The 23,822-nt window shown below is 40.6% G+C and overlaps 1 protein-coding gene across 1 annotated transcript; it reads right to left on the reverse strand.

Annotated features, from left to right (window-relative positions):
• Positions 1-7,264: 7,264 nt before the first annotated feature.
• On the reverse strand, positions 7,265-23,538 carry LOC308666870 (somatomedin-B and thrombospondin type-1 domain-containing protein-like). The gene is made up of 6 exons (XM_081325859.1): positions 23,431-23,538; positions 22,523-23,005; positions 18,440-18,634; positions 16,332-16,410; positions 13,351-13,527; positions 7,265-8,422 (listed from the first exon to the last, which is right to left on the reverse strand). Exons 2-6 carry the CDS (start codon positions 22,926-22,928, stop codon positions 8,305-8,307), a joined length of 975 nt encoding a protein of 324 aa, XP_081181985.1. The 5' UTR covers positions 22,929-23,005; positions 23,431-23,538; the 3' UTR covers positions 7,265-8,304.
• Between the last annotated feature and the right edge of the window lie 284 nt (positions 23,539-23,822).

The following is a 23,822-nucleotide window of genomic DNA, read 5'->3' on the forward strand; positions in this document are numbered from 1 at the left end:
ACCCAACTCTCTGGGAAAGGATATAATGCTGGGAAGGGTGGAAGGAAAGAGAAGAAGGGGATTACTAGCATCAAAATGGGTGTTTACGGTGATGATAGGTGCACCGTTGGAAGGCAAGGGACTGATCATCATGGAGAAGATCTATGTGATTGCTAAGAATATACACTGACTTGATGACACATAATCAATCAATAGAATCAATAAAACCATTATGTTAAGGAAAGCCCAAATTTCAGATATAATACACGCTTGAATATAGAGTTGTACTCCAAAAAATTGTTTTCATGTTGCATTAAATTCTTTGCCAAATTTATTTTTGAAATAAAAAGTTGCTTTAGCTGATTGCTAAGTAGTGATTACTTTCCAATAAGAAGTATAGAGTATTCTTGTAACACTTACTGAAAGCAAAGCTTATCCAATATACTTTAAGATTTAATAATATTTTATATAAAAATAGCAGGATGTAAGGAAAATTCAACTTTTAAAATTGGTTTCATTCTATTAGAAATAATTCTTCAAAATTACTGAGCTTTATCACATTGCCACTAAACATGGGAAAGATATTCAAGGTGACATTTTTAAAGCAGCCATGGCCCACCCTTTTAAGGGTATTGGATAGGAAGCAAAGAAAAGCAAGTCGTGGTGGGCCAGTGATCTCTTGGAATCAATAGCAACAATCTCATAGGGTGAGATTCTTGGCAGAGGCCTAATGATGCCAAATAGTGGTTGATTGGATGGAGTTTAGTGACTTGATGGTCTTTAATTAATTCTGGGGTTTTTCAATTCTGCCACCACATTTAAAATTGAATGTAAAGACAATGATGGCAGGTTCCTGCCGAAGCATGTAATTACGACTGTCTTTGGGCTATGTCATCCAGCTACCAGCTCCTCAAACTAAAACTGAGTGTTCTGTAAAAGACCTGACAATAATGTACATGCCTAACCTCACAAGAAAAGGGTTCATACAACCTACTAAACTAGGCTGAAATGAGTAGTCTGTGGTTCAGAATGTCGAGGAACCCAACTATTGTCTTCGCATGTTGCCTAAATCAAAACAATTTCTTATATAATATATATGGTATAATCTGGAGCACAATCCCCCTAGAGATTATTATATTCCCCCATCCCACCTGCCTTCAGATGACCACTAAAAATGTGGTGCTTTCACCAAGTGCTGGATGAGGGTGTGTGGCAGGCCCTTTTAGGCTGGGAGGGATGGGGGAAAGTATTTATCTGACACCTTAGAGCAGGGGTATCAAACTCGTAACATCAGTGACGTGTCACGACGTATCGCAACTTTTTTTGCCATTGCTGGCAATGGAGTGAGCAGTTTTGCTCTTTGTAAATTGGCAAGAGTACCTGGAGTTGGGAGGCCTAAAAGTGGGATGGATGGATGGGAGAGAGAAGAGATTTGTTTGGATACCTTGGCTTTAGGTTAATAATAATAATAATAATAATAATAATAATAATAATAATAATAATAATAATAATAATAATAATAATAATAATAATAATAATGATAATAATGATAATGATAATGATAATGATAATAATAATAATAATAATAGTAAAGAAGAAGAAGAAGAAGAAGAAGAAGAAGAAGAAGAAGAAGAAGAAGAAGAAGAAGAAGAAGAAGAAGAAGAAGAAGAAGAAGAAGAAGAAGAAGAAGATGGAAGGGATCTTGGAGGTCATCTAGTCCAACCCCCTGCTCAGGCAGGAAACCCTATACCATTTCAGGCAAATGGCTGTCCAGTCTCTTCTTAAAAACCTCCAGTGTTGGAGCATTCTCCACCTCTGGAGGCAGGTTGTTCCACTGGTTAATTGTTCTAACTGTCAGGAAGTTTCTCCTTAGTTCTAGGTTGCTTCTCTCCTTGACTAGTTTCCATCCATTTAAATGTCTTCAGGATGCTTGGACAAGAGACAATCTTGCTAAACTGTAGTCTGGCAAGAATTGGAGTGCCTTCTCTTTGCATTATCAGTAACAGCTGGGTAGGAGTGGGTTTTTTCCCTCCTGCTTGTCAAAATCTGATTAATGTGTTCTGAGTTGTGCTGTGTTTATCACAGATTGCTTGCATTGAAAGAGCATCTCAGTATCAATTAGATAAACCAAATTATTTAGACATCATGGTGCCTCTAGCAAATATCAAGCTAGAGCCCCCTGCTAGAAAACAAGTCTATCACATCTGATAAAATATTTGGACCATCAGCTCCATCTCTTCTTCCATTATAACCAATAGCAAAAGAGGCACACGGTTGCCATGGGAAAACTCACATTCCTTAGGGGGGGGGGAAAGCTATATAAGTAAAGCCAGCAGTCTTCTTTGTGCATAATGCAATTCTGATCTGCATTAAAAAAGAATAACTACTGCAGTTTGGAGATGGGAAGACTTGGGGGGAAAAAGAGACAGGAACTATTTTTATCCTTCTATATCTACTGTCACAGCTCCAAGTCCTTTTTTTCAGAGTATATATTTCCAGAAATATGAAAACTAGGGTGAGGGGTGGTGGTAGAAATAGATTGGGAAAAATAATAATTTTCTTTCTTTCAAATGTATCTCTCTATGTCTTCCTCCCTATCCCTGCCATTCTGATTTCAGGCACAGCTACAACATACAGTACTGGGAAAGCTGGCAAGGATTTATTAGTTGGATTGGATGTTGCTTCTTGACATTTATAGATAAAAAAAATTGTCCTTCATGAGAGCCTTTCCATCTCTTATTTTAATATTAACTTTCCATTTAAGATTTCCAGACTTTAAAAAGATAAAAGAAAACAGGATTTACCTTATATGGGCTTAGTATTAAAAGAAGAGAGCTGCCCTCTTGTGGACTACATTAGTAGATTTCACTGCAGTACCCATTTTTGAGCTGCACATTTTCGGTAGTTCCATTATTCTGTAGCACATTCAGTCTGCAATGCCTTCTGGAGTGTACGCCCATCTCTATGGAGCTTATATCTGTGTATTTTGCAAAGCAAATGACTTCTTTCCCAAGAAACGAATTCGAGAGTCAATTTGATAATGCCAAAGATTGCCCCACCTTGACATGCATGCACACCTCTTGCTTGAGCATTTTATTTTAAACCTTTATATCCTGCTTGTTCTCTGCAGAGTTCTAGGAAGCTCACTCCCATCAATCAAATTTTAATAAATTGCTGGAAAGGCTTAGTAGAGCCAAACCAGCCTCCTATAAGCATGGGTGGGGCCACAGATAGGCAGCAGCTTTGAAGGGATGACATAGTCCTGTTTAGTTGTATCTCTGTTATGCATTGTGGCATCTCTTTTTCACCCCAATAAAACCAGGATTACATCATCTGCAATATAGACTCCATGCACGTTAAAGAGATATAAACAGATACAATTCCTATCACATGAGAGGTCTGCCTACTCCAGAGATAATCACATGAGAAAAGCATTGAAATCACACCAAGCAGACCAGCAGAGCAAGCAGACCAGGAACTGCCCCCTAGACAGGAAGTTGTCTGCATAGAAAGGACTGTAAAACATTCACCTTTCAAATAATTAACTTTGCAGTACATGATCTTTACAAGGTTTATAGACTGTAAAGAGACCTAGAATTGTCCTTGTTCTTAAGGATCAGCAGCACTTTTAAGACAAGCCACTCTACACACACTTTTCTTGTCAGGAGCTTAACTTCAAGAATTGTTTATTTAGGGACAACTAGGATAGAGGTGAATCTTTTCCCCTGCAGCGTCAATGTTATGCATTAAATTTCTTCACAGCTGTGTAGCTTGAAGTCCTAGTTGTATACATTTTTTTGTTTCAAGCACAAAACAATAATTTCACAGGTAGGGTAATACTTAGCAAGAATATTGCAATTGCCTGGTTCTGGGCTATGCTCTGCTGGTCTCTTGCCTAATATGTCCACACAGAAGATAAATTATAACATTAGCATTGTATTTATGTTTGCTAGAACTTATATTGGAATCTCATATTGCCAGTTTGCTTCATTGTACATTAACCATTTTCACACACATATAAATAAACAGAAGAGTCTCACATAAAAGCACTCCATATCCATAAAAATATGTTCCATCGCAACAAACAGCTCTTTCAATTTCCTGACTATCCAATAGCAGATGGTTAAAGTTCTAGTAGAAGAGAATATTTATAACTCAGGGTTGAACTGTGGGGTTATTGGTGCTCTCTGAGCTTGGTTGTTTTCTTGCTGATGTTTCATTACCCCAAATAGGTAACTTCTTCAGATGCTGGATATTATTCAGATCCCACAGTAATGTTATCAAACTACTCCACTTTAATGCCCTTTAGGTCAGTTGGACATCTCCCAGTAGACTACCCATATAAATACAGCTTGATTCTAATCGTTTAATAAATTGCCTCCTCATAGCTATGTGTATATATGCACATAACACAATTCCAATTTCTGATTTCAACATTGCAAAGAGAAAATGTTCCCAATATTCCCTGGTTCAGATCTCTTCAATAGAACTAAGTTCCTGACCTGTAGCCTAAAGATGGTAAGACATGTCCCCTTTATTCAGAGTAAATTCAACCTGACCTTAATGACACTTTGGGAGAAGGTCCACTGAATAGCCAAACACTGGCTGATAGTATGTTATACCTATTGGCTATGATGCATTATACCTAATGGCTAATAAACATGCCAATCTGGCTTCTTTGAAAAAAGAAGAAGCAGGTGTTCACCTTGCCACTCTGTCTATTCAATTATTTTGTATAGCACTAACTTAATGTGGAGTACAAACATTGGGCAAGCATTGCTTTGGAATGGAATGGGAATTTCTAGAATTGAGCATCCCCAGCTGATATTTAGATCTCACGATAGACTTGAGATTTTTATTAGGTATTATCCAAGTGGCTATTTCACAATCTCATTGGCACAAATGACAGAAGTGGACCTGAACAGGTTGTAAAGCACCTCCCAACGTTTGCTATCTTTGATACCTTGCTTTTATCTATTGGATGTCAATCAATATTTTTATTGGATGACACATGTGGACTCATCTCAAATAATGTCTGAGTACCACTTACAATAGGGCTACGTTGGATCTAGTGTTTTTATACTGCCCATCTGGTCAAACTGGAAATTGTGGCTACTTAAAATCTCTGGAATGGAGAACAGAAAGACTGACTTCTGAGAATGATGGCCCTTCTTTGCAATCTCTGGGGCATTTTCCCCTCAGAGCCTTAACAAACCTTAGGTTCTGATTGTAATCAAGGGAGGATGGATTGGAATGTGAAGTTTATTGTGCATTTTTCCAGTAACCACGTACTTATTCCAACTTACAATCATTAAATTTGAATAGAATCTAAAATGAAGGGAACAATCTTGCTAATGTTGCTATGGTTACCTATCAGCTTCTACACCCAAAGGACACAAAAGCTTTGGAGATTCGTTTCACCTCTTGTCCTTGTCCACCCTGGCTTCTCAAATCTGCCAATGCTTTGAAAATATGGCTCCTCTTAGAAGACATATGCAAGAACCAGTCAGTTACCATAATTCCAACCAGATTCAACCAGATAAATAAAATTGGTATACATTTATATTCAATTGTTTTAGTAATCACTGTTTAGATTCTAATTTTCCATTGGGGAGTAAATTACTGAAACATATGGTGGTTTCCACTTTTAAGCAGTATTGAAGATTCTGATCATTTAGATCTATTTGTATCTGGTTTCTATTTGGCAGATGGAATCAGCTTTAATCACTCTGAAAAATTATTAATGCTGTAGAATAAATCATGCCACTCTGCTACGTTTCCTACACTTCTCAGGCACTTTCAATATAATCAGGCACAATGTCCCTCTGGTTGAATTCTGGTTGAATTTGGAAGGCACAGTATTAGAGTATAGCACTAGCACTTAGCAATAGCATTTAGACTTATATACCACTTCATAATGCTTTACAGCACTCTCTAAGTGGTTTACAAAGTCAGCATATTGCCCCCCAACAATGTGGGTCCTTCATTTTATTGATCTCGGAAAGGTGGAAGATTGAGTCAATCTTAAGCCGGTCAGGATCGAACTCCTGACGGTGGGCAGAGTCAGACTGCCATACTGCATTATAAGTACGGTGCCGCAGATTATATATAGGAAACCATTTTAACTGGAGAAAAGTGGCAAGAAACCTCAATCAAACAAGAACCCTGTAATGTTATCATCATTTAATTCTGGGAGCCTTGGCCAGTTTATGTTTTGACTGAGTAAACCTACTCAAATATTACTAACATAGGCAGTTGTCTATATAAAGCACTTCACTCACACACACAAATCAAGTTTCAAGTTTCTTAAGCTGTCCAGTCTGATATTGTCATAATTTTAAACAGGAATCATCAACTTCTTTCAGGGAGGTTGCTCTGTCCCGGAGCCCTTGGAGAGATACTGCAGCCATGGGTGATGACACCGAGGAACTCATTGCATCCCTTAAGCCCCTCTTTGTAAGCCAAAAAGATCTCAACATATGGTCCAATTTATCTGCAGCCTAATTGCCGCATCCCTGCCCTAGAGCAGAGCTCCCCAACCTTTCCAGCCTGGAAGGAAAGGGAGGAGCAGTGCAATGTACGCAAGCATGGCACAGGCAAACGGGCACATGCAGAGCAGCAGCAATAGCACACGTGTATGCGCAAGCAGGCCATGTGTGCCCAGTGGCACACTACTGCCTGCGCGCATGCACAACTTGCCCACTGGCACTGGCACAAATGGGCCGCTGGCACCCACATGCATGTGCAAACAGGCCACTGCATGATGCTGGTGGCAGTGCTAATGCACCCGCACATGTGAAAACAGGGCTGCTAGCACCTGCACGGAGGCCCTACCATGAGTGGGGAACTCTCCAGCTATTCCTGCAGCCCGGTGGCCAAGAGGCCATGGCCCAGAATGGGGCCATAAACCATAGGTTGGGGGCCCCTGCCCTAGAGCATCCCTGCATGTCAATGAGTGAAAAGTCAAGCTAGTCCAGAGACATTTGAGATCTACCTTGATCAGAAAAATCAAAAGGTATCTTATTTTCTAATTCATCAAAATCAAAGGAAGACACAGGGAGGCGTAGAAATACAATAAACAAAGATCCATTAAACAAGAATATCCATGATAGGGCTTCCAGTGGAAGAAACTTTGAAGAGGAAGTGCATCTGCAGATTAGTCATTCTTGTATGCAATTTTCCTAATATAAATTGCCTCCCTAAAGCAGCCATTAACCTTGTAGGAGCCCCATCAAACATTACTGTCCAAGAACCAATATTTCTTTGGCCTTTTGTTTTAGGCAGAAACTTAACGAAAGAGAACCAGTATGGTAAGGAATGAAAAACCAACCAGGATTAACTTCCAGTTTCACAAATGAAGCAGATGACTTACAATATACAGGATTAACTCAGATAGTCAGTTCAGTTGAATACATGCAGAACAATTATGACATTCTATATAAAGGTACAAACCCTGAAATTATGCCTGGTGCAAATTGTATGAAAAAATGGATACTGGAACTACAGTACAAATTTATTTTGCTACTGCAATTTAAATATAAAAGAGGACTGTCTATGAAACCAAATGTTACATGCCTGCAAATTATATCCAACAGTTTACAACTTCCATGTTTCAGCAGGCATTAAAAGTTCCAAGCATAACTTGGCAGCAGCCATAAAATCTAAAAACTTGCTTTTGAAATATAAGGCAAGGAGATTCTTGCAAAGCTGAGTTCTGTGATCAGTATCATATCAGTGCTTTATGTCTGCACATATGGAAACCGTCCTGTACTAATTATGAGAAATGTTACCAAAATTCCCTAAGTTCAGGCTTTGATTTAAGATTTAGGAAACTAAAAAAGGATGGACACAGAGCAGAAAGATTGGATCACTTTTGCTCCTTTTTGACTGTCTCCAGCTTCACTGCAGCTGTCTTAGGCAGATAAGCTTTGTCGAAATGCAAGAAGCGATAAACTCAGAAAGAGAACTTGGAGAGCAATATGTGAACACTACCTCATCTTGAAATATTTTAATTTTCAGAGGCAACTGCTTCATGCATTTTCAGGTTGATCCAAATTGAGCACTGACAAGGTTATCCATCTGTATTCAACCGAATCTGCCTTCAGATCAAAGCCTTACAATCCTGGGCCTCCTTTGCAGTGCTTCCTCTTTAAACTCTGCTATTCAATATACTTTGGAATATAAAATATAGGGATGAGAGGTAGGGCTTCAGACATTGGCAGAAGGTTGAAAAGTCCATGCAGCAGGTTGCATCTTATTCCCTGAATTTCTGTAAATGAGGACTACAGTAGCGCGGAAAACAATGTTGGTGGCATTATATGGAAGTCAGATGAACAAGAAGCTGTGAACCGAAGGACAGGTGCAAGTATCCCGCTGGCGAACCCTCTTCCAAGTTCCTCTACATCTTGGATTCCCCACAGCTTGCCAGTACAGTAGCTGGTTCCTGTAAAGCAAAACAAGGCATGCCATGAAGTGGTATTTCCATATCTCCAAGCATAGAAAGATAAAGGGGGCATGAATACCAGGGAGCAACTGCCAACAAGAGCAGAAAGTAGTAGGCTTGATATGACTTGATATAAAGCAACTTTATTGTTTTATATGCAACAGTGTACATCAATGTTTCGCAACCTTGGCAACTTTAAGATGGGTAGACTTCAACTGTGCTGGCTGGGGAATTCTGGGAGTTGAAGTCCACCCATCTTAAAGTTGCCAAGGTTGAGAAACATTTGTGTACATGACTGCCCTTTCTTGAGTTAAGGATTCTGAATCAGATCCTTTATATTCCTAGCAACACAGAAACGTTTGAGACCCAATGGCAGAAATATGCGATGAAGAAATGTTGGATGCAAAACTAATTTTTCTTTGACCCTACTTTAACAAGGTAGTATGTGCAGGATGGCTTTCAATCTGTTGCAAATCTGAATAGAGATGATGGCAGGTTATTCTTAGACAAGCATTTCCTTCCTTCCTTCTTTCCCCAGCTACATGCACTGTTGCAAACCTGCATTCCATAACTGCCATATCTTCCTGCAAATCCTAAGGAACAGCTAATCCTTGCAAGCACAAGGCACTGGCTTTTCTAACAGTTTCCAACACATGCTTTTTGTAAATGTCAGTAGTGCTTAATCAGGCCTGAGCCTTCCAGTAGTTTTTCATTAAAAAAAACACTCTAAATTTTACTTCATCTTTTTTAAAGGCTGCCTTTTTAAGTACCAGTTGAACACCCAAAGATGGATAGTGTACAAATTGATTGCAGCTTTTAGAATCTATTTATTAAGCACATATGTACTGAATAAATTGATAAGGTACAAAATGGACTTAGAGTCAATTTGTCCAAGACACTAAAAATGTGAAGCATCTATGTGGTGCTACTACACTGAAAGGGTATTTATTTCTGCAAACCATGGATTTCTCCAAAATGTTTTTTGGCTCCAGTCCTATTCCCATTCATCACCTAAGTTTGCTATTAAAAAGGAAGAGGAAGTCTCACAGCCATTCTATCCTTTCACAGAATTCTTTGAATAGATGAATGATCTTCAGAATGATCTTCTCCTCTTGCCCTCCATTCTAAAGATTTTTCTCAACTGTTCTATCTTTTCAAGTGATCATGGCAGACAGATCTCCATGTCACCATATCCCCCAGTAGTTTTGATCAATGTCTCAAAGTCTATTTCAGGAAGAAACAAGGAGGAAAGGAATATTGACAGATGGTTCCAGTTGCACCAAATAAGACCTCACGAGACATTCCAGACATGGCTCAGCTGATTCAACAAAATACTGCAGCTATGCTCGCGTGTGAATTGAATTAGTTGACATCCTGAAGCCATGAAGCCACCTTCATAACTGAGAAACCATATTCTTGGAGACTGGTGGTTCAACAATAAAACACTTTCTTTCTTGTTTGTTTGTTTTTAGGGAACAAAAGAGGAACAGTATCCAAACAGCAAAAAAAAATGATCTTTGAATGTTTGTTTGCCTCATAGAAAAAGGACAATAAAAAATTATGGGAATAATTGAAGGATGCATAATCTGTGCTTCTATGTCTGCATCTGAGTGACCTTATGTGTGGTCTTTAGACTCTCCAAAAACTGTCCTCAGATTCATATTTATATGTACATCCAGTCTAAACGTAATTAAATCACATTTATTTATTTTGTCCTGACTCATCTGGAACATGGTGCCCAATAGAGTAATTAGAGGCCTATGACCTTCAATCTGAAAAAATAGCACATTCCTGGTATAAAGACTTTGAATTCAAGGAAGAAAGGAAGAGTGAGGAGAAAGGGGATATTCCAATTTTCCTCAATCACTGCACATTTGAGATATTGGTGATCTTCAATTCCTAGAATTCCCAACCTGCACAGCTGTTACTGATATTTCTGGGAGTTGAAGTTCACACACATCTGGAAGACACCTAGACTAGGAGATATTGGTCCACAGTCTTCAGAGATTCTAGTTACAAACCAAAGTACAAATAACAAAGAACATAAAGCCATTAAACGGAATGAAGTAATTCAGAAATTTAAGGTTTCTCTTTCAAAGTTGTTCAGATGATTAGAAATTGACCGTGGTGGGAGAACTTCACCTTAATTAAAAATAGTCAGGTGTTTAATTTGAAAGACTGCTTCTCACATGAACTCTTAAATGATCAAAGTTCATTTTCAGATCATCATTTAGGCCAATAGGGTTGCTGCCACAAAGAATCGCAAACTGTAAAAAGACAAGAGCAGAAGAAGAAACAGAAGCCGACTTGTTCTAAGTTTTGTTTTAAAATTTTAGGCACTTACCTTTCTAAAGGCTAGTAGAGGGTCCAGCAATTACAACCAGTGTTTGGTCTTTCTTTCCCACTACCCCTCCCCATCCATTCTACTATGTAAGATTTCTAGTTCTGGAGTTGTACTTATAATGAGCAGGAATCTACAGAAAGGCATAAGAAGGATCCATGGCTGGTCCAAGTGCTTAGTGGTGGGCAGACCACCAGGGAAAAGAATGGATCAGTGAAGGCAAGGGAGGCTACGGTTAGCATGGTGGAAGGGAATGGTGGCTGCATGGTATCTGTTAAGGCACCAGAGCTTACTGGTAAGAATCGTGAGCTTTGAGAGACCCCCATTTGATCTTCCACAACATTAATATTTCTCTGACAAAATCACCAAAGGAAAAAAAAGGTAAAGGAGAAGGAAAACTGTTGTCACCACAGTCCTGGGACGAGTGGCTCAGAGGCCAGATGGGAGAGGATAGTCCTACAGTGGGCCAATTGAAGGCCAGCACTTCATTGACCCCTCCCCCCCTCTCCATGCAACCTAGATTGTCTTCACTTCCATGTAAAACAACACTTTCATGCCAGATCACCTTCCGCCTGCCTCAGCTGAGGCCTGGCATCAAGATGGAGAGTCCATTGTAAGGACATATCCTCAGTAAACAGTATGTTTCATCTTCAAGCCAGAGAAAGGAAGCTGTATGGATGAGACTTTAGTTCATCAAGAAAGAGCTGGCACAAAGTCCCAATCTGTATACACAAAAAAAGTACCAGCAGGTTTACCTAAATATTTCAAACACCGTGGAGGAAAGACAGTACAAACCAATAAGAAATATAAAACATGCTTGAAAATTTTGATTGGTACATGTTATTAAAATAATTTCTGCTTCCAAAAGTAACAGAGAGATACAAGCATAGCTGTCCCTTCATTCCTGCCCATTTTCAATTTTTCTAATTAGTTGCTTAATTTGTTTTATCAAAATTCATGCAACAGATTTCCCTAACTTGGTCCTCTTCAGATGTGTAAGACTACAATTCCCAGAATTCCCAGTTGGAGTGGCCAAAATCTCAGCTTAACAAAAGTACTCTTTATGATAATTAAGAGGCAAGATTCACTCATGCTTGAAGACATCCCCAGATGGAACAAATGAAATATGATAATCATGCATTTATGGAAGTTTGAGACCTTCTCTTAACAGCTTGAACTTCTCCGTTTTCAGTTTCACTTTATCTCATACATTTATTTCTGGTTTTCTGGGCAGAACAAAATTATATCAGGCTTTAAGTTTGATTTGCATTTTTACTATATTTTATAGCTTCAGCTGACAGTTATAATGCTTGCTGCTATTGTGCTCTATCGAAATAATTTTGCAGCTGTATGCTGAAAACAGTGGAGGGCATGCAGAAAATACTTAATCTTCTTAATACCATAAATAAATTATACCTGATGGGCTTTAAAAAATAGTTTTGCACTAAACACTACATCTATTGCTTCTAATAAACATATTTTATGTATAAAGCAAAATTTATTTCAAGTCCTGAAACAAGGCAGTTTGAGTTCATTAGCAGTGAAAGTCAAGAGGGAATTAGGCAGTTGATTGTTGTACGTTATAGACTACTATAGATGAGAACTTAGCAATAGTGTTCTCCAGGAGACAAGGGGTCCACTGTACTGCTAGTAATTTATGTCATTAAGGGATGAAGACTTAAAGTGAGATGTTGCATGGCTGCAATCCTGACTGTCCCAATTGTTCACTGAGAAGTGCACTTTGCTAAATAAGTACTGGTCTTGGTCTCTCTCAGCTTGAGCCTTAGTAAGATAAGGGGCTGCCTCCAACTTCCCCCACTCACCTATTTCCCTTCTGCCTCTGCCCAGAACCGTGCAGCTCTGGGGGTGCCTTGCCATGCCCTAGGAAGCTACAGCCACAACAGCCTCATCCATGGTCACCCTCATCACCCTGCACTCTGCCATCCCAGTTGACCTTTGCTGTCTTCTGGCTCCCTTGCTGTCTTCTTGTGGCAAGCCCAATTCACAAGAACATGTTATTAATAGCTGCTATATTGGATATCAATGGAGGTGGGGAGATTAAAAAGAATTAAAATGGTGGCCACAATCAAAGCCTCATTTGTTTTTTACATGTGTAAAGCATGTCTAAAAAGAGTGAAGCTTGGATTGCATGGTTCTTTCTCAACAAATGTTGACCTCTGCAACAGATGCCCTGGCAGCTGCTGCTGCAGCAACACCTAATGACATGAGTTGTTCATCGCATCTACAGAGTCCTCTCACATCAACACAGATACATTGCTTCATTGGTATCAAGACCAAGGAATCTGCCATCCAATGTAGGTTAAACAGGTTTTGCTTTTGCATGTATGAACAAGCCTATATTATAGCATGGGTAGACTAAACAAATTTAATACTTTTTCTGTGATAGCAGCTTCAAAGCTCCAGCACAGAGCCATGGGATATGTGCAACAACAATCTCTCTAACAGTTACCCAAGACTTTTCATTCTCAGTCTTTCATTCTCAGTATTTTTTTTCTTGCAGTGACATGAACTTAAAATGATCCAGTACACATTTCCCCACTAAGCAAAAAACATAATTGATTCTTACTTCTTGGCTCCGCTCCCATCCCCAGAGCAGTGTAGACTCTTCTGATCTAGGGCTGGATGTTGACATTCCACACACACTGTGTGTCCTTCACTGAGATACTTCATCCAATGAGTGTAGGAACTGTTCCCATTCAGGCAGCCTTTTGTGATGGCCATGAGCTGGAACTCAACACAATACCTGTCATAGAAGAGATCAAAGAAGGGGCAATGTGGAAGCCAGAATGCCTCTTCATCTCATCCAGCCAACCTTGTCTGGGCTCAGGAGTTAAGCAAGATTAGGATATAAACCCTTGGAGGAGATAAAACCAGGGAATTGTAAGGTTGAAGAGTAGGCTGGGAACTGGAAAAATATATCCCTAAAGAAGATATTGGCAGAGCAGATTTTTAGGGTTGTCAAGAAAACTGCATGACATGTTCATGTGGTCACCGGGAAACCAGGACATATTTAGTTTTATTTATTTATTTATTTATTTTTGGGACTTATATGCCGCCCTATCTCCCGAAGGACTCAGGGCAGCTTACAACAATAAAAAACAACAATACAAAAATTAAAAAAGAATTAAATAACAGCCCCAAAATAAATTAACTACAGTTAAAAATTAAAACATATTTAAAAACCCATCATCAATCCAGGTCAGCCTGATGGAAGAGAAAAGTTTTGAGGTCGCGGCGAAAGGACCGGAGGTCCGGGGCCGTCCGAAGCTCAAGCTCAAAAAAAAAATAAAAATGCTATTATGCTATTCCAGTTATTGATGAACATAATAGGAGAAATTCCCTACTACTTCCTAGTAGCAACTGATTGCCCTTGTGAGAAAAAAACATATTTAAAAACCCATCATCAATCCAGGTCAGCCTGATGGAAGAGAAAAGTTTTGAGGTCGCGGCGAAAGGACCGGAGGTCCGGGGCCGTCCGAAGCTCAAGCTCAAAAAAAAAATAAAAATGCTATTATGCTATTCCAGTTATTGATGAACATAATAGGAGAAATTCCCTACTACTTCCTAGTAGCAACTGATTGCCCTTGTGAGAAAAAAAAATGAAAGACTAAAGAAGTCTTGAATTTGATCCCCAAGACTTTTGTTCCGCAGTAAATCTCACTACATTCAATGAAATTCAGCACAAGAAAAATGTATAATGGGTTGCAATCTTTGACCTAATTCACACAACTAGTAAAGTTGCTTCTAAATGTTGAAGAAAAATGTTTGAAGAAAAACTATGCACATAAAAAATATAGACTACCGAGTTTTGCATACTTTCCCCAACACTTTTTCTTCTGTGTGCATGTGCCATGTAATCCTTCTCATTCACTTTTACCCTGCAAAGATAAAAACTAAGGACCACTTTACTTCCAGCTCTGCTTCCTGTATCAATGTCATGTACTAGATCACAGGTCTGCAACCCGCGGCTCCGGAGCCGCATGCGGCTCTTTCAGCCATCTCCTGCGGCTCCCAGTCCTCTGCCATGTGCAGTCCAAAAAAAAAAAAGTGGGACTAAAAAAGTTCAACCAATCAATTCAAATATGCAGGGTAGGTGCATATCTCACCTTGGCTCCACTCTTCAGTCAAACCCTGTTCAGCGCATGCGCGCATGTACGCACATGCGCACACATTTTTTGCGGCTCCCAGTTTTTCCTTTTGTGAGGGAACCGGTTCCGAGTGGCTCTTTCACTGTTTCAGGTTGCTGAGCCCTGTACTAGATGATAAAGGGATTCTTACTGGTGGATCCTATATTTAAAGTCTTCTTTCCAGTTGCCAGGGATCTACAACCATTTTCACCTTTTCCAGTAACATACCTATATAGTAAGCAGGGCTAGGTTAATTTTATTTTATTTTTCATTAAAGTAAAGGTAAAGGTTCCCCCGCACATGCGTGCTAGTAGTTTCCAACTCTAGGGGCCGGTGCTCATCTCTGTTTCAAAGCCGAAGAGCCAGTGCTTGTCCGAGGACATCTCCGTGGTCATGTGGCCGGCATGACTAGACACCAAAGGTGCACGGAACGCTGTTACCTTCCCACCGTAGTGGTCCCTATTTTTCTACTTGCATTTTTACGTGCTTTCGAACTGCTAGGTTGGCAGAAGCTGGGACGAATAACAGGCGCTCACTCTGTTATGCGGCACTTGGGATTCAACCCGCCAAACTGCCGACCTTCTGATCGACAAGCTCAGCGGCCTAACCCACTGAGCCACCGCGTCCCTATAATTCCTTTGTTTCAGGGTGGAGTCAGGGCAACTGAATGGAGCTGAGGATTTACTGACACCTACATAGAGTTTGTAGCAGATATTTACTTTTTGCACCCTGATAGAGAAACATCTGCCGCTGCCTAGGATTGAACTCTCAACCTTCCGAGTGGGAGGTAAACATCTTCATCTCTAGGCCACTGCACTGCTCTTTCATTTAAATTTTAATAATGACTGAAAATTATGCCATACTGGTCATTAAGCAGTTTGCCATATGAACGTGCATGATTTTATGACTTTTTTGCGGTAGTTGTTAAGTGAACACAGCAGTCATTTAGCAAATCCATTGTCCTCCATGAGTGGTTTTTGCCAGAAACAAAAAGTAAACTGGTTTCTGGCAAAAAGATCATAAATCATGATCAGATGATTACAGGATGCTGCAAACAGTCATAAATGAGGGCCAGTTGCCAAGCAACCAGATTGTGATTACAGGACGGGAGGGGGGAGGGAACAGCAGTTATTGGAACTTCAAATTCATGTTGTAAGTAGCCCATTGTAACTTGGATTAGTTGCTAAGCAACTGTAAATTGTAAATCAAGGAATACCTGTTAGTAGAAGAGAGGGGACTGAGAAGACAAGATTTGCTGGGCTGGATTTAGGGTTAGGAACATGCACTTAAGACTATAAAGTCTCTCAGTATTGAGATTGTTAGCTACAGTACTATCATTCACCATGCAGTTCAATGAGACTAAAGGAGGCCAAACAATAGGACTGGTAATAGATTTTCAGTGCTGAAATATAGAACTTACCCAACTCTTTGTCTCCCGCTGAGCACAGCACGCTTTCTCCTTGCCTTCCCATAGCCTCCAGTGGTTATTAATGCTGGTACTGATTACATGAAGGGGAGGAATAAAAACCACAACAACCACAGTCAGTGAAAACTGTGCCCTAAAACTCACTCACATCAGCAGAATAACCAAGACTGGGATGGAGTTTTTAATGCCTTGTTTTTGTTTGCAAGTGGGAAACCAAAGATAAATTTTCTCCCACAGTTCCTGATCACAAATAATTATTCATCAACTGTAGAATCGGGAAATCTTCATCCCTTTTCTTTCTTTTTGGAACAGGCCTACTTATTATCATTCTAGAAGGAAGTTATTTTAATAATCCACCATAGTTCGGTAGAAATACAATCCATTGGAACTGTTCACCAGTCCATAAATTTTATTTGGGTCTCAACCGTGTTTTTGTTTTTTTAAGGAAAAAATAGTTCATCTTAACTAATTTAACCTTCTTAACACAGACCAGGAAAAAAGCATTTTTTATTGTTTCATATAGCCGTACCTATTTGGACCAGCTTTCACTTGTACAAATTTTTCAGTAAGGGACCCATTTGCTCTTCTTCCTGAGCTAGAGTGTCATGTCATGAATTCTGCTGATACAGAGGTACAATCGCCTAACCATTTTCTGACTGGTTTCCTAGGGAATCTCAGTATTCATTGATACTTTAGAAGCTAATTCAAGGTTTCATAGCTATCATTATACAAGTATTTCCATATGCCTGTGATGAGGAACGTGTGCTCCTCCATGTGTTGTGGAACTATAATTCCCAACAGCCTTGAGCTGCAAAGACAAAGGTGTGATGTCACCATTAATATTTGAAGAGGCATTCTGTCCTGAGCATATGCCATTGGCCCAACATATCTTGCAGAAAATACTCTTGATGTTGATTTTGGACCAAAGTTTCAAAATAGAGTACGGATCCATATCCTTATTATCATAAATCATTATCTGAAGAAATCAGACAGGCAATATACCTTCTCCCGCCACAATAATTGTGGAGCTGTTAAACTGGTTTATCCTTTAGAGTTTAATGGATCTCAATGAACACCACAAAAATTGAGAAACTCTAAAGTCCAGCCTGTTCCTTGGTTCATCGAAGAAGTGGAAGTGATAAAATAAATAGCATGAAGTTCAGATGCAGGTGGAAATGATGATTTATTATGATTACAACCAAATAGGCATAAGGATACAATACCATTCCTACTTTGGTTAATTAATTCATGCCAATATAACATGAATTTTTCAGCATACCTTGTAAAATGCTAGAACAGATCATAAAAATATGTATGAGTTGGAATGTTCCATTAATCATCTAGTCCACACCAGAATGCAATGAATCATCTCTAGCAGGTAATCATTTAACCTCCTTGAAAATGGCCAATGGGGAGAAACCAGGGCTGCTCTAGATAAATCATTCCACTACTTAACAGCTCCTATTCTTGGTTTCAGCAGAGGTCTGCTCACTCTTGCGTGAATAACCTTTAAGATATTTAGAGCAGAGCAGCAACTTTGCCTTCACCAGTGACTCTTGATTAGATTCTGCCTGAATTGTTTCTAAGCTTGGTAGGAAAGGATCCATCTACCTGGAGGTTCTTTCTACCTGGTCATAGGGGCCTTTCACAATAATTATGATATTTAGCCCAGAGGTAGCAGGTTGATTCTTGCAGGGCTAACCCCAAAGGCAGTTGCCCTTTGCTGGAAACTAAAGGATAAAGTGAGAACAAAATTATATTTAATATTGCTTTTTTATGCTCCCGGGAAAGTCTTGCAATAACATCATGGAAGATAAGTTCCAATTAAAGTAATTATAGAATGGGGACTATAACACTGTCCATGTCATGTAAGGCCCCCAAAGTTGCCTATGCCCGCTTCTTTATTCCTTCCCAGAGTTGGGCCACGTAATATCCAGCTGTTATTTGAAACAGTCTCTGCGCTTAGCAGAATCAAAACTGACATTTAGTACTATGCAATATAAAAATAATGGCCATAATAAATATTCCAAAAAAAGATTTCCACTGTTGTTGCCCTCTTAAATATACTTAAATGAGGATTTGAACTGTCTTCCCCCACTTACGAATGGAGTCCTTGCACAATGTTCCTTGCTGAGTCCAATACTCCAAACAGCCAGCCTTCTCTTCAAGAGGAGGGCAGGCTTCTCCACCATTTCTGGGCTTCTGGATCACATGTCTCCTCCGGAGGCGGTAGGTTGCCTTGCAGCGTTCAGCACATCCGCTCCATTCACTCCAGTCAGAAACCAGGCAGGAGGCCTCTGCAGAAAGAATAAGAAGTTACTTCTAAAAAGCTGTGATCCATCCTGGGCGGTATCAGCTGAACATCCCAGAAGGAGAATTCAGATCTGAGCATGTCTGGTTTATAGGCTGTCCTCGAGTTCTAACCATTTAGCGATGGTTCAAAGTTGCAACGGCACTGAAAAAAGTGATTTACAATCGGTCCTTGCACTCATGACCATCGCAGCATCCCCACAGTCACATGATCAAATTTGGGCACTTGGCAACCGGCGTATATTTACAATTTTTGCAGTGTCCCAGGACATGTGATTGTCATTTGCAACCTTCCCAGCCAGCTTCTGACAAGCAAAGTCAATAGGGGAAGCCAGATTTGCTTAACAAATGCATGATCCATTTAATGACTGCAGTTTGTTTAACCACAATGACAAAAAAGGTCATAAAACTGGGTGCAACTCATTTAACCACCACCTTGCGTTGCAACAGTAATTCTGGTTACAACTATGGCCATAGATGAAGGGCTGCCTATTATTTAGATAGTATTTTAGAACCAAGGCTTAGTTTACATATTGAGGCTGATAGACTTAACTGCAAACAAAACCTCCAGATGTTAAGACGACTTTCTAAATGTCTCCGTTATGCTGATTTTCTAACTAAAGAGTTTCTTTTACGGGGGAATATTCATAAATGTGATTTCCCAGCTGCACTATAATCCATGTTCACCTACATGTTTATTACATTTCTATCCCATCTTTTCTGAGTTCAGAGCAGTGCATCACAGGTTTTCCTCCAATTTTATCCCCAAAACAATCATGTGAATAGGAGAAGCTGAAACATAATAATGGGCCCAATGCTATCTAACAAGCTGCAAGATTTTTTATTTTGTATTTTCAACTTTAAGGTTCAAAAATTGATTAGCTTCTTGAAACCCTCTAAGACACAAAGGGGTTTTAGTTAGTGCATGGCACAAATCCAGTCACTGAGATTTGTAAACCAGGGTTTGTTTGTTTTAAAAAATTGTCCCACCTTTCATGCAGGAGCTCAAGGCTTCACACACAACCCTTCCTCCAATCTTCCCCACAAGAACAATTTTTGTGAGGCTGACAGAGTTGTTCTTAGTGCGTATCTACCTTAGCTGCAAGGTCATCCTGTTTTGTGGTCACTTAATTCAACAAAGCGTATCAGTACATGATGCCAACAGGGTTTTGTTTCTCAGCTAGCTTGTTTCACAGCCCTGATACTGATTACAGCAGAGAGGGAGTGACTGGACCAAAGTCATCAGCTAGCTTCTGTGGTGGGGATAAATCAGAATTTCAATCTCCTTGCTCCTTCACTGACATCTTATACTCCATTTCATTAGTTCTGATAAAGCAGCCAACTGTGGCTGTCATTAAAACTTGCAGTACATAAGCCATGGCTGTGTTTGCATGTACTGTATACAGTGTTTTAGAAAGGAAGTAACTTCTGAGTTTTCCTGCTGAACCCAAAGTAAAGCATTTGGCAGTGCTAGCTGAGAAGTCTATAAGTTGCAAACCTAAGTAGAGACAATTGCGAAAACTGGGCTAAATCACTTCGATCTTTAGCAAAGCAAGATGACATGGAATTTAAATGAGTTCGCTTAGAGAATTGCAGAGAGAGAGAAATCAAATATAAAGATCATAGAGTACTTTGCAAACAAACATTCCACTGACCTTTGCAAGAAACACAGAGGTCACTGATATTCGACACTATTGCAAATCACTGATCTTATTGTACTCCAAAGATTGTGCTGTACCAACAGAACACCAGAAGATGGCAGTATTAGAGGATACAATACAGTACATACTTAAATCAACCCTTGATTGGTTATCCAAAATAGACTTTCAATGGTTGTAATAACCAGTTTGGGGAGGAAGAACCATAGAAATTAACTCATTTATAGGTCTGTAGGTACAGAAATCATTTATATCACAAAATGTTTCATGAACTTGTGATGAAGGAGACTACAATTACAGTAGGTGAATTACACAGCTGGATTCTGCATTAAGCATAGCCTGAGGCTTCTTTGTTTTTATAGCTTAAACCAAGATTTCAGCCCTCATGGCCTTCCCAACTGTAGTACTATCCACACAGAGCAGGCCTATGACTTCCAGAAATCCCAGTAGAAATAGAATAGAATAGAATAGAATAGAATAGAATAGAATAGAATAGAATAGAATAGAATAGAATAGAATAGAATAGAATAGAATAGAATAGAATAGAATAGAATAGAATAGAATAGAATTCTGGAAGGGACCTTGGAGGTCTTCTAGTCTAGCCCCCTGCTCAAGCAGGAGAACATACTATCTCAGACAAGTGATTGTCTAGTGGTCTCTTCTTAAAAATCTCCAGTGATGGAGCGCCCACAATTTCTGGAGGCAAGCTATTCCACTGGTTAATTGTCCTCACTGTCAGGAAGTTTCTCCTTAATTGCAGGTTGTTTCTCTTTGATCAGTTTCCAACCATTGTTTCTCGTCCTTCTCTCTGGTGATCTGGTGAATAACATGACCCCCTCTTCCTTGTGGCAGCCCCTCAAATACTGGAATACTGCTATCATGTCTTCCCTATTTCTTCTTTTTTTTAGACTAGCCAAACCCAAGTCCCGCAGCCGTTCTTCATATGTTTTAGTCTCCAGGCCTTTGATCATCTTAGTGCTCTTCTCTGAATTTTTTCCAAATTCTCAACCTCTTTTTTGTGATATGGTGACCAAAATTGGCTGCAGTATTCCAGGTGTGGTCTTACTAGGGTTTTATAAAGCGGTACTAATACTTTGCGTGATCTTGATTCTATGCCTCTGTTTATACAACCCAGGATTGTATTAGCTTTTGGGGCTGCTGCTGCACACTGCTGGCTCATAGTCAAGTGATCATCTTCAAGGCACCGGATTGGAAGGCTGTCCTAAAGAGCAGCTTCAATAATTATTTTCAGGCTAAGCATTTCCCTCTGGGCTGGGGATAATGGGAGTTGCAAAACTTTTCTGGAGGGCACCAGAAAATGCGACAAATGCTTTGCAGCTAGAGACATTAATATCAATGGAAAAAATAAAATATTGTATAGAGTAAAGGAAGGCAAAAGAAATATATACAGATAGTATTTGACTTATGATCACAACTGAGCCCAAAATTTCCACTGCTTAGCAAGACAGTTATTAAGTGAGTTTTGTCCCATTTTATGACCTTTCTTGTCACAGTTGCTGCCAAGCCAAGATTGCTCTAAAGCTAAATGCATTCTAATGTGGCCATCAAATGTGAAGACCTGTGGAGTAAAATTCCAGTAAAAGCTTGAATGTCTCTGTACTGCCTTCGAATAAATGTTAGCTTCTGGCAACTGCCTAGATTAGCCCCTGAAGCTTTTTGGCAATGTACAGGTAGTCCTCGGCTTACAACCATTTGTTTCCTGACCGTTCAAAGTTACAATGCTACTGAAAAAAGTGACTTACAACTGGTCCTCCGTGGTCACGGTTGGGTATTAAACACTCTTGGAAGGCACAACTGAAAATCTCCCATTTTTAACCAAGGAACCAGTGGGCACTGCATGACAAAAGAAACTGGATCTCTAAGCATAAGCTGTTGTCTACTTCAGTCGCCCCCAATCTTCACCCGGCTGCTCCCTTTGTATGGCGACTGTGAGGTTCCAACATTGCAAAAAAAAAAAAAAGTTCACTTTCTGGGAATCGTCAGAACTGGGAAAACTCGCAGAGCTGCCAGGCCACTCGCCAGGGCGCTGGAGTGGAGCCTACAAAGCACAGCAGCTGCTACCCGAGCGCGGGAGAGGAGAAGAAGCCGTGGAGACGAAAGAGCTTTTAAAGCAGGCGGGCGCCAGCCTTTCTCCCTCCAGGCCCGCTCACCTGGCCGGCTCCCTGCCCACCCGAGCCGGGCCGCGCGGGGACCCACCTGGGCAGAAGTGCCGGTAGTCGCTGCAGCAGTCCAGGGTGGAAAGGCAAGCCTGGTCGCAGTAGCAGAGCCCGTAGGATCCGTCGGGTCGCCAACCGGCGCTCGCGCACTCCAGGCTCCTGCCCGCGCAGCAGCGTCCCAGCTCAGCACAGCCGCCCTCCGCTCCCGCCGCGGCCAGCAGGGCGGAGAAGAGCAACGCGCCCGCCAGGCTCCGAGGGCCGCAGGTAACCGGCATGGCTGGCCCGGCCGTTTGGGAAGGGAAGCAAGGGAGAAGACACCGGGCGCGGGTTGCCGTACAAGGCCGACCCCACCTCGCGCCCTGCTGGCTGAAGCAAGCCGCCCGAAGCCAGAGGTGACGTAAGAGAGGGCGCCCCGGCCCCGCCAAAGAGGAGCGCCCCGGGGCCATTTCTTTCAAGCTGCGAGTCCGCGGGAGGAACGATCATCAGCGCAAAGCAGATTTTCCACGCGTTTCGGGCAGTCAATCTGAAAGCAGCCCCGAAGAAGAAATAATAATAATAATAATAATAATAATAATAATAATAATAATAATAATAATAATAATAATAATAATAATAATAATAATAATAATAATAATAATAATAAATAATAATAATAATAATAATAATAATAATAATAATAATAATAATAATAATAATAATAATAAACCTTTATTGTCAAAGTACAACATGCGTACATTGAGATTAGCTGAGCCTCCCCCTGTGCTCTCTCCCCCCCCAACACACAGGGACAACAAACCCTCCATCCCACCACACTGTGTGAACCAACTACACCACACACCGGCCTCCCGAGTCAATTCTGCATAAGATTATGTCCCATTTAAAAGCCAGTTTGGAGGGCGCCCGGAGATGCTCTTCCACTCCGCGAGTTCCCCGCGCAACTTTCCGCACCTAGTTGAGGACCCGACTGGGCCGCCCAGAAGGAAAAAAAGTCAGGAAGTTGATCTTTGGAGTTCGAAGTCCTCTTTACCCGGCGATTACTGCCGACTTGCCCTCCCCGAGATAGCGGGCGGCATCTCCGCCTATTCTAACCTTCGCGCTTTTTTTCTACCGGATTCAGTTCCAGGCGCGCTTAAAGGAATCGAGTCGGTCGACGCCTTCCAGTCAGCTGGCCTGGCTGGAGTGGAAGGAAGCCGTTACTTCAAAGTAAGGCATGTTTACCAAGGGAGGCAGCGAACTTTGCAGGGATTTTCTTTTGACCTGGGACACAGCCAGGTGAGCCACGTTAAAGGGCTGCCCACTAATTCGAGAGGTCGGCCGAGAAGTGAGCTCCTGTATAATTG

Source organism: Vipera berus (assembly GCF_964194415.1).
Source record: "Vipera berus genome assembly, chromosome: 3".
Taxonomy (NCBI): Eukaryota; Metazoa; Chordata; class Lepidosauria; order Squamata; family Viperidae; genus Vipera; species Vipera berus.